The 13,767-nt window shown below is 38.2% G+C and overlaps 1 protein-coding gene and 1 non-coding gene across 6 annotated transcripts in view; one reads left to right on the top strand and one right to left on the bottom strand.

The window, feature by feature from the left end:
- Positions 1 to 13,767, bottom strand: part of RALGAPB (Ral GTPase activating protein non-catalytic subunit beta) — a 90,478-nt gene that overhangs the window by 4,312 nt on the left and 72,399 nt on the right. For 4 of the 5 annotated variants that reach the window (XM_014787453.2, XM_004430409.3, XM_087445282.1 and 1 more), the window contains 6 exons: positions 11,048 to 11,213; positions 8,481 to 8,603; positions 6,714 to 6,850; positions 3,901 to 4,009; positions 3,010 to 3,088; positions 303 to 451 (listed from right to left, as the gene is read on the bottom strand). In XM_014787453.2, coding sequence (XP_014642939.1) covers positions 303 to 451; positions 3,010 to 3,088; positions 3,901 to 4,009; positions 6,714 to 6,850; positions 8,481 to 8,603; positions 11,048 to 11,213 — 763 coding nt within the window. The remainder of the gene's footprint in view (positions 1 to 302; positions 452 to 3,009; positions 3,089 to 3,900; positions 4,010 to 6,713; positions 6,851 to 8,480; positions 8,604 to 11,047; positions 11,214 to 13,767) is intronic. The other variant, XM_087445283.1, reaches the window with a different exon arrangement.
- LOC147914221 (small nucleolar RNA U13) lies at positions 12,806 to 12,909 on the top strand. The gene has a single exon (XR_015555702.1). It is a non-coding gene; the product is annotated as a small nucleolar RNA U13 (small nucleolar RNA).

Here is a 13,767-nt window from a genome sequence, read left to right on the forward strand (position 1 = left end):
AATCAATGTCTGGTCTGACAACCCATTTCCTGCTTTGGATTACAAATAGCTATCTTCACTTCCCCATACTGGAAGTTTGTGAATTATAGTTCTAACTTGTACTTACTAGATTAGCACTGTTCAAAACAGAACAAAACATGCTTCCTTTTTAACAAAAACCGCAGCATTTTCTACATGTGGGACTTATTAAGTATTATCATCATTTCCGTACTTCTACTTCTTTTTGGTTCATAAAAATGTTAAAGAAAAAAAAAAATAAAGTGACCTTAACCGTTCCCTTCAGTCACAGATGAAGACCTTACCGAGTGCTCGCCTGCTGACAATCATCCCGTCCACAAGAGGGATGACCATGTTAAATTTTCCAGTGGCTCCTTGAATTTTTATCCGGAATAATCCAGTGTTTAAAGGGTGGATGAAGATGACAGGAACTTCTTTTTCAAGAGTGGTAGATCTGAAGGAAAAAAAACTTCTTTTTACCCCAGACACTCAAGAGTTGAAGTCTCCCATGTGTGATATAAGAACACCAAAGGGACTCATTGCCAGGCAGTGTTTGCGAAGAGCCAAGGGGTCAGTCTGCTCAAAATCCTCTTTCTGGGAGCCCATGTTGAAGTCCCCCCATCAACATCTGACCCTAAATGCCCATCACTAGGGTCAGGCTTTTTAAGCTGACAAAAAAGGGGCTAAAACCGTGCTTAGAAAACCACTGGGGACACGGAGTGGAAGGAACGGCTAGAGAAATCTGCTGTGGGGGGCTATGAATCTGCACCCAGCTATGGGACTTTCACTTAGCACTTACTTCCTCTTTCTTGTAGGGAACAAAGTGGGGCTGGCCAGAGTGCAGGGAATTCCACCACAGTCAATGCTAGCATCTCAGAGCAGAAGTGGGAGTACAGCTTAGGCCCACTACGGGAATCCCTGATATAATTTTTTTTCCAGGGGTTGGGGGAGGAGGTTGGGAGGGCCATTAATCTGGGCTGGCTGCAAGTGTCTTCCTCAGCAGAGGCGATAAATGGCTGCATCTTGGCAGAGCCAAAGCCCTCAAAGCCTCTGAACAAGTAACAGGTGCTTAAGTCAGCAAAGGTACCTTTGGAAGGCTGATTACACATCACGCATCAGGGGTGTGCCAACACATCTAGAGGTACCCATGCTACTCTGATGCTACATGTCAGCTTTTTTTTCCGGCAAGACAATGAGCTTTCTCTTCTATATAGGTAAAGCGATTTTGGCCAAAGTAATAGTGAATTAATTTTTCAAGACATTAAATAAAAATCAATCCTATACTAATTCTGTCCCAAGGAAAACTCTAACCTTTGCTAATCTACCAATAAAATAGAAATTTTACAATCTAACTGTATTAGAATTTTTGACCTAAAAAGATTAAAACAACACAACAACAAAAAACAGTACAAGATACTTAAAACTAGTTCCAACTAGACTAGACTTCTCTTCCAAACTAGTTCGAGAAAAGTCCACCTCATGAAAACTATTATAGTCTATTCAGCAAGTCAGTGTCATGGAGAAAAAATGGAAAACAGGACTGTTCTGGATTAAAACAGACTGAAAGAATTAATACCAGGTGCAAGGTCCTGGAGTGGATTCTGGTTTGAGCAAACCAGTTGGTAAAGGATATTTTTCAGGGAAAATGCAGAAATTTGAATACAAACTGGTTATTAGAAATTAAGGAATTGTTACTAACTGTATTATTGTGATAACATTATTATTGTGATAACATTATCTTTATCTATTTGAAAAGTGTTCTTAATTTTTAGAGATGTATTACTGATGTATACAGAATGTTAGGATATGTGTAATTTGCTTTAAAATACTTTAGCATAAAAAACATGAAAGTTTTAAGAATGATTTACCCTCTTCTAGAAATTTAAAAATATGATGTTAAAATGAACCATCTTTACTGACTTCATTTCTAAACAATAATCTAACAACATTAGACTAAATTCATCTTACATGCAATATGAATCAGATCATGTAAATAGAAAGGACTTACTCAAAGTTAAAATATCAAGTTTACCTTGATATTAAGGATAACTGTAATGTGGGAGATGAGATTAGCATTTGGGGTCAGAGGGCTGGGTTCTGATTGCTTTCTCCTTCATTTGCTGGATGTGTGACATTGAGGAATAACCTCTACGAGCCTATTTTATCCCATTTGTAAAATGAAGATGATAATTGTACCTTTTGAAGTTATTTTATAGTATTTGTTTAAACCAAAAACAAGCAAGCAAAAATCCTTTAAACTATAAAAGCTACACAGATACATTGTTACTATTCTTGGAATCATTTTTTTTAATCCTTTTTGTGCATGTACAGCTAAATTAGAAATCTTAACATTATAATAAAGTTGGTACAGTCATGCGCAGCATAATGACATTTTGGTCAACGACGAACTGCATATACGATGGTGGTCCCATAAGATTAGTACCATATAGCCTAGGCGTGTAGTAGGTTATACCATCTAGGTTTGTGTAAGTACACTCTTATTACGTTCACACAATGACGAAATCGTCTAACAACGCATTTCTCAGAATTTATCCCCATTGTCAAGCGATGCATGACTGTATTACATTTTACTTAGAAATATTTTTCCATTAAATAGCCCATGTGATGAGGATATTTTAACTGCTATCTATCCAGAATGTTTTGGCCAATTTAATTCCATTATTTCTATCTAACATTGCTACCCTATTATCACAGTCTTCATTAACACTTAATTGCCTCCACTTCTCCATTTTTCTTTTTGCTGCAAACAAATGGAAAACAGTATCTAATTATGTCATTTAAAAATCCTTACTCATTTGATCACCTTGTGCATTTATCTACAAACTTCTTTCTTTGATTCTTTTTCCCAATTTTGTTTATTTCTTATTGCCTTCGTCCCTTTTGTTTCATTAAAAATCTTTATTTCTTGATTAACTGCAATCAACATATAAAAAATAGGTTTCTCTATGCTTAAAGACATGCTGATAAAACTTCAAGCACATAAGAGTGTACCTCAGAGAAGTGCTACTATTTGCAGTAGTTTCCACACCAGTACTGATTTCTGTCATCAGATCTGAGAGGGGAAAATTTTCTGGAAGAAAATAATAGCATTACAATTAATATCACTCTCTTATTTCCTAAACAAATAATAGAAAATCTAATTTCCTAATCTCTTTACATAGGCAGGCAACAAATATGTGGATTGTGCTATCCTAAAATATATAATCCTAACTATTCCTCACAAATAAAAAAAAAAATTTTCCCTCAAGACACATTTTAGCTAAGTTCTTCTAAAGCAGAGAGGTTGTAGGGAACATGATCTATAGTCTTTGAGGGCTTTGGAGGGGTTGGAAAGCAACTATCACACTTTCCCCCCGACTCTGAGCTGGATGAGATTCTAGGCTAAATACGCACCTCTAATGCTCTCATGTTGCTTACATAAACATCATGAGAAACTTATCCATAGCAGAATTTCTGAGGACAAATTAATCTTTACACTAAAACGAGACAGGAGAGTTCATGGAAAAAGGGTGAGGGAAGTGCTCCCCCTGCCCATTTCCAGAGGTCCTAGGGTGACTGGGAGCTACATACAGTGGGACCAACTGACAACAAACCACAAACTGTCATACCAAGAAGAGCTCAAGATTTTGTATCCACTAGTCTCACCAAATCTTCATTACTATGAAATAAGTGCCATGAGTGTCTCCATTTAACAGACGAGTAATCTAAGGCTTAAAGAAATTAAGTGAGTAGTACAGCTGGGATTCTAATCCAGGTTTGCTCAACTCCAATCCCAGTTCTTGGCCACCATACCATGCCTATGCTGCTGCTCCCTTTAGACATTTAGCAAGTCACTGTCATTCTATTATAATTTTATTTATGGACAAAGTCCTTATACAATACCTATATCATCATAGCGTTCTACCCAGACTACAGAAACTCTTGTCTCAGGTCCAAGGGGAGGCACAGGGCGACCCTGAGGCAGCTTCTTCATTCTGGAACTAGGACTGAGCTACATGAGGCAGAGAAAAGCAGAAGAGAAGAAGAAAATAAAAGAACTGGCTTAATAAAACTACAACCATACATTCATCAAGCTGCCCAGTGACAATATCAGGTCATAGGAAATCACTTAGAAAAAAGGGTGAAATATATTTGCAAAAAAGCTCTTCTTCGGCTCCTCTGTTTATCAAGTCTCAATGTAGAAGAAGGAAATGAAGGCCTAAAATCCTCAAAGGAAAAAAAGGTAAGGAATACTGAACAATTATAACTGACATTAATAAAAATTAAATTTGCATGCAATGTCTTAATGAGAGCTTAAAAGGATTTGAGTCTATCTCCATGGCCAGAAAGCAGCAAGCTTTCCCCGTCACAGCAACATCACTGATTTGCCTAGGGATCCTAATCTCTCAAACGAGCCATTAGGAAGTTATCCCTTGTTCTCAGACGAAATGTTTTCTACTACAATTTAGGCCCCCAAAATTCCTTTTACTTGTCAGCAGAAAAAAAAAAAAAAAAGAGTTGGTTAGGTCTTTGCTATCACACACAGTTTGCTTCTGGCTTCCCTGCCCACCTAATCAGCTTTAAGTTTCTTTGGAAAGCTAGCAGGACCATGTGGCTCCCATTTAGCAAACTGGCACTCTGAGCTTCATCACTTTTAGGGGATGAAACAGAGCTGAGTTTATGCTAAAGCCCTAAACAAAGCTATGTGTACAGAAGGGAGAACCCCATACTTGAATTCTAAAAATAAAACTGCTTTATTAGCAGAGAAATATACATATCTTGACCAGATGACCAGAGACCATGGCAACCCCCCTCCCTCTTGTTTCTATTCTGGCATTCACAGAAAACGACTGTGACCAAGAGTCTTCCCCAAACTAGCTACAGATATCCAGCCACACTCAGAGACTATTTTCTTGACATCATGGCTCCTAATCAGCTTTGAATCTCTGACTTCCTCCATCTCTGACTTCCAGCCCTAGATTTAAAGGGCTCCTGTGATTATCTCAGGCCTACCTGAATAATCTTCCTATTGACTAACTCAAAGCAACCTTAGTTACATCCACAAAATTCCTTTTGCCATTATCAGGTAACATAATCACAGGATATCTCATCATATTCACAGGTTCCACCCACATGCAAGGGGAGGACATTACACAAGGGCAAGAGTCTTCGGGGGTCATCTTAGAATTCTGCCTAACACATTGACCTTTCCCCCCAAAACCTTGCTAAATAAACTCACTCAATAGATATGGTAGATTTTTAAAAATAGATTCCTCAGGGTTTTCTACATACATGATCATGCCATCTGCAAATACATACAGTTTTACTTCTTCCTTTCCAATCTTTATGCATTTTACTTCTTTTTCTGGTCTTATTTCCCTGTATAGGACCTCCACTACCATACTGAATAGAAGTGGTGAGAGCAGACATCCTTGCCTCGTCCTCTATTCAGGGGAAAAGCTTCAAGAACAATGTATAAGGTATCAGTATAACATGAGCTGTAGGTTTCTAGTAGAGCTGTTTCAGGTTGAGGAAGTTCCCTTCTATTCATAGTTTGCTTAAAGTTTTTCTCATGAATGAGCGATGAATTTTTGTCAACTGCTTTTTCTACATCTATGGAGATGATATGATTTTTTTTTAGTTAGCAGTCTGCAATAAAAACATGGTGCTTTAAGAGTTGTCATTCTTTGGATTTTAAGGAGTAACTACGCTGGCGTTCAGAAAATGAGTACGAGGGCAGCCCATCACTGACTATTAGATTTGACTAAAATCCCACATTACTACCCAACACTGACTTGTTCATCTCCTAACCATACTCTGCGAAACCTTTTGGAATACAGCAACTACGATTTTCAAAATCAGTCTACTTCAGTGAGTTTTATATAACTTTTTTCCCTAAATCAATTTTAAAGGTGAAAACCTCTCCCATATTCTTTTAGGCATATACTTATGTTAATAATAAGTATTAACAAATTTATTAACAAAAAATGTTAATAAATAATTTTCACTGTATAAGGAACCAAATTAAAATCCTGTACAATGGAAAAATGGCTTCAGTCAAGTTTACACTTCTTTCATCTTTTTTTATTATTTGTTCTAAATCAATCTTCTTACACTTATGAACTGATCCTGTACTCTTGCTATCACCAATTGGTCACTTTCCGGTAAGGATTAAGAGATAACATGAGGGGAAAACACAGATAAAGACAAAACATCCACCAAGAGGGTAAGAAAAAAATATAAAAGCAAAATGCTCTCTTCTTGTAATAGCCGCTGTGTGCCTCGCTCAGCGTATTTATTCATACACTGGGCTATTCTCCCAAATGCTACCATTTGTATATAGTCAGACTTGTTTAAGTTGAATGTTGCATGATTAAAGATGTGAAATGGATAGAACTGCTGTACTTTTAGTGGATATTTCAGGGACCAAATAAAAACCCAGGCTTGAGAAGGAATGTGTGAGAGAGCCCAGCATGGTAGCATGGTACCAGAATGGCTAAGTCAAGGAAAACAACAAAGGCTGTCTTAGAACGAACTATTTGTTGCAAACTGAAAAACAGAAAATCTTGAGAATTTGATTGGAAAAAAAAAAAGATATTAATGAATCAGTACTGTTATAATTACTCTCTGGGTTAAAGTTAGCTTTTCAGGCACGATTTTATAATTACCCCCATTTCACTACAAATTTTTGGAGATATATCAACAAAGTGACTTACCCTCTGTGAGGCATTAAGATTGTCTGTGTGATTAGGGAAAAGCTCAAGTGTCAGGGATGGCTGTTTCAGAATTCCTGGCATAAGGTCCATATTTGAATCACTATCTTGGTCCGAGATGTTACTTTCCAGTGAATCACCTATAGGTTAAAGAAAATAAATAATTATACCTACTACTTCTTTGGAGCAAAAGTGTCTAAACCAATTATATTAATAGTTTAATTTGAGTCACTTAAGCAAAGCATTGCTTCTAGAGCAAGGTTTGACAAACTTTTTCTGTAAAGGATCAGATAATAAATATTTTAGGCTTTGCTGGACATACAGGTCTCTATTGCATATTCTTCTTCATATTTTATTTACAACCCTTTACAAACGTAAAAACCGTTCTTAGTGTTCTGAATCTGGTCTCTGTGCTGTGGTTTGCCGGCTCCTGCTCTACAGGATAGCTGAGGTAAGAGTAGAAAACATCTGACTTTTCAGATGTAGAATATAATAAAAGCCATCTGTTATTCTCTGAATTACTCTGACTATATATTCAATATGTAGCACAGTGCCAAGTAGCACTGGGGCACCCCAAAGCTACAGAGGAACTGGTCTCCGTGATTAAGTATGATCTAGTTGAAGACAAGCACACAGAGAGTTATGAAAAACAAAAACAAAGGAAGACAAATGTCAAGAAACAGGAGGAGGTTGAGCTGGAGCAGGAGCACAGTTGGTACAGAGGATGTGTCATGACAGGAGGCGAAGACCCAAGTGTGGGAACTACAGTGCAAGGAAAAGGATCTAGCTCTGGGAGGACTGGGTTGGTGCAAACAGGCTGGGCCAGAGACACCAGGCAGGGACTCAGCCCACAGAGGACAGATGGAGCCTGGCTTCTGGAATTAGGGTGGCAGATTACAGCCTTGACATGAAGGCAAACAGCTGCTAAGATACTGATCTAGACCGTGGAAGGCCCCTCCTGCCAGGGACACAATTGGCCCCAGAGTATGAGATAGGGAGGGGCCTAGAGTGAGAAATCAAGAGTCCAAGTACAAAGATTAGGAGGCTGCCAAGGTGGGGCACACGAAAAGTCATTAGCCTAGAGAAGAGATCGTGAAAGTGTGATATGTAGCACCCCATCCTACAGATGGTCTCACTGAAGAAAAAGGTGAAGTTTTCTACCTACTGCCTGTCAGGCACAAAGAAACAGGCTTAATTTGCAAGAAGCAAAGGTTCTAGGCAAAATAAGACTATGAGTTCAGACAGAGAAGTAATAATCACCCCTGATCCTTAAGAACAGTCTTGATCGTCGTCTTTTCTAGGCTGCTAGAGTTTCTCCTGACTGACGTTAGAAAAATCAGCCAGATGCCATCATTAGAGTCTTCCAACTGTAGGATTCCCTGAGGTTCCATATAAAAGCTCTCACATGGAAATAGGGAAGTGGGTGTGGGCTCACTCATAAGTAAAGAAAGAAATGAATAAAGTGGAAAACAGGGCTTCTACATATTGGTTAAATAATTATAGAAAGACAAAAAATGGGTTGAAGTGGGTCTCTTTCACTATTTAAAAATTATTATCAGAGGGTCAGTCTGCTTGTCTTTAACTACTTTCCTTAAGAAAGTTAAGAGAAGCCAACATCCTGTACCTTTGCATAATCTAAAAGCTATCATGTCTTAGAAGCTGAGGAATACCTTGGAGAACTTCAGAATTTCTCCCAATGCAATAATACCGCACAAACCAGTGAATACAAAAATAGATCCTAAAACAGGACCATACGAAAAATGCTCTTACTTAAGGACTCCACAGGAGAAGGAACAACAAAAGCTATTTCCGTAAGGGCATCAGCATAATACAGCACCTTCTTCTGTCCATTGAAAATGCTAGCCCCAACATCTTCAGAGGAAATCACTTCATCTGGGAATGAGAAACACTACATTATTGCTCCAAAAAGTGGGAAAAACCAGTATCATCCTGCTTTGTGAAATTTTAACTGGTTAATAAAGGGATAATAAGTAGAAGGCAGGTTTCCAACAAGAACCAATTAGTATGTTAAGAATGAACTATAAATGTTCATTAAATGTCTTTACTCTAAATTTAAATCATAAAATCTTAATTTCATAGTTTCTCAAACTACTCTAAATCAGACCACTTCTGATCAGCAGGGCCTTTAGTTCATCTGTATGTGGCAGATTAAGGGAACAGTCTTTTTGGAAGAGGTAACAATTAAAAGGAAGAAGATCACCACGGTCCGTCTGAAGGTGGTTGGGACAGGTGTCTGTGTATGTGCTCCTGCTTTTATGGCATTCCTGTCCCTGGTCTTTCTCTACCGCTCCTCAGTTCTGCTTCTGCTCCATTTTCCCCAACGGTCAGTGATATAATATAAAAACGTACAAGCAGTTTTAGTAATGGTATTTGCTCTAAGCCAGCAAGACTGAATTAACAAAAGTAACATTCCTGAGAGCTAGTATAGTTCTCAATGAAAATGAACACAATGTCCTACCAGTAATATACTAAAGACCAACAACCTGAAAAAAAATTGGGGGAGGGGAAATGAATAAGGGGTTCTCAGGAAAGAAATAAAAATATGAAAAGATGCTGAAACTCAATCATAATTAAAAATAGAAAATTTCTCACCCAACAGATTGGAAGACACCTAAGGCTGGTGAAGATGTGGCAAACAGGAAGTTTAGACCAGAGGTTAGCAAACTTTTTCTATAAAGAATCAGGTAGTAAATAAGGCTTTGCAGACCACATGGTCTCTGCCATGACTACTCAACTCTGCCACTGTAGCATGAAAGCAGTCACAGACAATATATAAATGAGTGTGGCTGAGTTCCAATAACACTTTACTTACAGAAACAGACATGCGCTATAGTTTGCTGACTGCTGGCTGAGACACTAGGAAGGCACTTTGTATGTACTGTAGTAGACACTGTGGTTACTGCCTCACACCCACTCCACCCTCCCCTACTCTGAAGCAGGCATGAATTGCGGGTGGGACTGACCCTTCATACCAGCTCTACCTTGTCTATATCTCTCTATCAGCGTCATTCCATCTCTCTTGCCATAGCAACAGGTTCAGGGTGGTCCAATCACGGCATGTCTCAGAATTTGGGGAGTAGGGAGGTTCTGAGACCCAGCTAATCTCTTCTCTTCAGGCTAGTGTGGTATATGAATGTAAAGTCTGGATCTGCCTTTTTCGCACTGTGAGAGAAGCCAGGCTGGGGACAGAGAGCCAACACGTGGAGAGCAGAACTAAAGGAAAACTGCAGAGAAATAGAATAGGAGTGCTGCTCAAATGACAACAAAAATGTACACTCATCTCTGGAATTTTCAGTTATATAAGGCAATAAATGACCTTCAAAATCTAAGCCAGTTTGGGTCAGGTTTTCTGTTACCTGCAATGATAAGCATCCAACTCATATTTATCAAACTGAAAAATGTGCATATCCTTTATCAATTCTACTTATGGGAATTTAGTCTATAAATACAGTCAAGCACATATTAAAAGATAGGTGGAAATTAAAATTAGAGTATATCCCCAAATACTTTGATTCAGCCTTGGGTGAAATAAAAAAAAACTACAGGTCACAAGTCACAACAGTATTTAATGGGAAACCTTGATAGAGTATAATCTTGTTGACAGAAGAACTCTGATAATTCAAAGCAATGGACACAGGCATTACCCACTTCAGAGAGAACATTAACTTTCCAGTGACTTTGGGAGCCCTCAGAACAAAGAACATTAGCCAGGTGGGGCAAAGTTCTTAAGTTTAAATTTATTTCTTGCTCTGGTACTTGTTATCCTGATTATGGCTCCTCAGGAGGATTTGTAGAGATGGGCATGAATCTCTCCGAGATATTCAACTGTTTACTACAAATGTTTTTATATAATATCCCAAGAATGTAACCTTTAAGGATAGCCACAAAGTCTATAAAACACACCTGTTAATAGAAAACTGTATTTATTAGACAAAATACACTTCTCTTAGGAAACTGTATTGTTATAGATAGCCTAAATTTATTATAATATTGTTATAGAAAATGGAATGTTTACTCACACTATAAAAAAGGAACTTATTAACCCTATGATAACTAAGCCATTAATTTTATATTAATTAACTATCATTATATATACACACACACACACACACACACACACACACAGAAAATGTCTGGAAGAATACACAACTATATAAAGTGATTTCCTATGAGGTCTAGGATTAGGAGAAGGAGACTTTTCCTTTATATACCTCTGTTCGTTTGTTTTTTTAATAAGCCTACAAAACTCATAATAAAGGGGGAAAAATGAAGAGTAACAAAACAAGAAAAAAACAAATGACCATTATAAGTTTTACCTTGTTCAGGTCCTTCACCATCATCACAAGTGTTAATAGACCAACTGGTGGAAACATGTCCAGTCCAACCAGGGTGTTTGCCCACATCTACTGACCAGCCAAGGGAGAGCAAAAATTCTAGGAAATGTGGCTGAACATTTCTGGAAGACTCCACATTCTTTAGAATCTGAAATATATACCAATCATAAGCTATAATAAGCATACCAAAATAAATCTTCATAAAAATTGTTTAGCTTTGACATGTCTGACAAATCAAGTCCAAGCTCAGAATAACCTTGCGAATATACCACTTGTTAAAAACTCATGCTTTCGAGTTAAACAGATTTGGGTTCAAATGCTGGCTGGGCCTTAGGCAAGTTTCTTAACCTCACTGTTTCAGTTTCTTCATCTGTAAAGTTTGGATAATTATGACGGTTGTGAAGATTAAGTGAGATAATGCAAGTAAAACCCTTATCTCCCTCCCTAGCAAAACAATTATTGAACCAGATATGTTTGCAAAAAGTAAACAAAAAACCCTATGCCCCTGCCTTCACAGAGTTTACTATCTGATTAGTGAGAAACATTACATAGGTATGTGATTATTTAATTACAAATCTTGACAAATGCTATAAAAAGTACAAATCTATTGGAGGGGTGGCCTGGTGGCGTAGCGGTTAAGTGCACGCACTCCGCTGCGGCGGCCCAGGGTTTGGATACCAGACACGCACCAACGCACTGCTTGTCAAGCCATGCTGTAGCAGCATCCCAGATAAAGTAGAGGAAGATGGGCATGGATATTAGCCCAGAGCCAATCTTCCTCAGCAAAAAAGAGGAGGATTGGCATTGGATGTTAACTCAGGGCTGATCTTCCTCACAAAAAAAAAAAGTAAAAATCTATTAAAAATTCAATAAAGATTAGGTATAATTAACAAATGAGCATGAAAACATCCTTCTCTTAGTCCAAAGAAGAGAATGTAACCATTCCAGAAAAAAATGAAGTGACTAGACGGTTCTCTCCTCTTCACTAAGTACTAAACTTAATACCTGGGCTTTTTACTGGCCTCAGAAAGAAAAGTCCCTTGTTCTAAAACAGTGGTTCTCATGGCAGAGATTTTTCCCCCCAGGGGACATTTGGCAATGTCTGGAGACATTTTTGTTATCGCAACTGGTGGGGTGCTGCTGGTATCTCGTGAGTAGAAGCCAAAGATGCTGCTAAATGTCCTATTTACAGGACAGCTCCCATAATAAAGAATGATCTGTCCCCAAACAGCAATAGTGCTGCTCTTGAAAACCTTATGCTAAAGGAAGGAAAATCAGAAATCCTCTAAAAATTAGGGAGAGAGTAGTGTATCAAAATCACCTAGGGAATTTCTTAAACATAAGATTGTCTTAGCCCACTCTAGACCTTCAAAATCAGAATCAGCAGAGGCAGGATCCTGGAATTACTATTCTTAAAAGCTCCCCCAAATGACTGTGACGCAGCCAGTCCAGAGATCACTGATATGGTTCATACAATGCTAATCTACGTCAAGGTGTGATGAAGTCAAAATATTGGGTGTCACATTTATTACTCTCAATCCACTGGGCACCACTGCCAGGCTATCATCTCTTAAACACATTATCTCTTAAACACTTGTCTTTAGAAGTGTACCTATTTAGTGCACCCATATTCCTTCATATTCTTCTAAGTGCCAGGAAACTGATTTGACAGCCAGCTCCAGTTTTCTTCCAATTAAAATTTTTATTCAGAAGCGAAACTTTTAAATAAACAATTTCTCGATCCTTTTGTAGTTCATAAGTGTGATGATTGGGTGTTCACACTATTGTGTGAGATGTGCCTCCCACAAACCTTGCTACGATGTCAGCACATTACCTGTCTGATATAAAAAAATAAAATAAAAAATAAACAATTTCTGAAAATTTAGTCAAGATGCAATAAGTGAGTCAAAATCAACCTGCAGGCCACTGGCTGGCAGCTGGAAATTAATCTAAACCTCCCCTGTAGCTAAGGAAGGCAGGTTTCAGCCATTCTAAAGGAGGCCTCAGAATTTTCATTGTTTCCTAGTGACCCTCAGTCCCTAGAAAGCTAAGGAAACTGAACTGGCTTAAGAGTTACTTCAAGGGTTTGTGTCTTCTTTTATAGGAAGGAGAAAAATGGCCCCATTATTCTCATACGAACCATGCGTTAGACCTCCTTCAAAGCTGATCCCCAACCCCTGCAATTAACCCAATTTTGCTGAGGTTCTTCCAAAAAACTTGAGTCCACCAGTCTCATCTCTGGCTACCATCAGCCCACCAGCTTCTCCCAAGCTCCAAGCATATCGGATCCCATAATAAATTTTGTGAAGACGGAATTCTCTCTTACCTCCAGTGCCTTTATACATCCTATTACTTTGTTAGTAACAATCTGCTTCTACCTTTTTACCTATCATCAATGCATACCTCAAACACCAGCTTCAATGTCTTTTCCTCCAAGACACCTTCTTAAAATCAAGTTAAGTTTTCCTTAATTAGCATGGGTCCTATAACATTCTCCTATTAGCACACTTTACTATGGTTGTTTATTTAATCATCTGTCTTCCCCTCTAGACAGAAGTTCTAGGAAGCCAGAAACCTTGTAGATTTTGTTCATCACCCTAACTCTGGCACATAACCAATACCAGACACTTAATAAATATTTATTGATTCAATAACATGAAATGAGAAGAGCTTTCTCACAAATCAATCTCCTATTCTAGCAG

The sequence above is a fragment of the Ceratotherium simum genome, chromosome 21 (assembly GCF_057802395.1).
Source record: "Ceratotherium simum simum isolate JZ-2026a chromosome 21, ASM5780239v1, whole genome shotgun sequence".
Classification (NCBI taxonomy): Eukaryota; Metazoa; Chordata; class Mammalia; order Perissodactyla; family Rhinocerotidae; genus Ceratotherium; species Ceratotherium simum.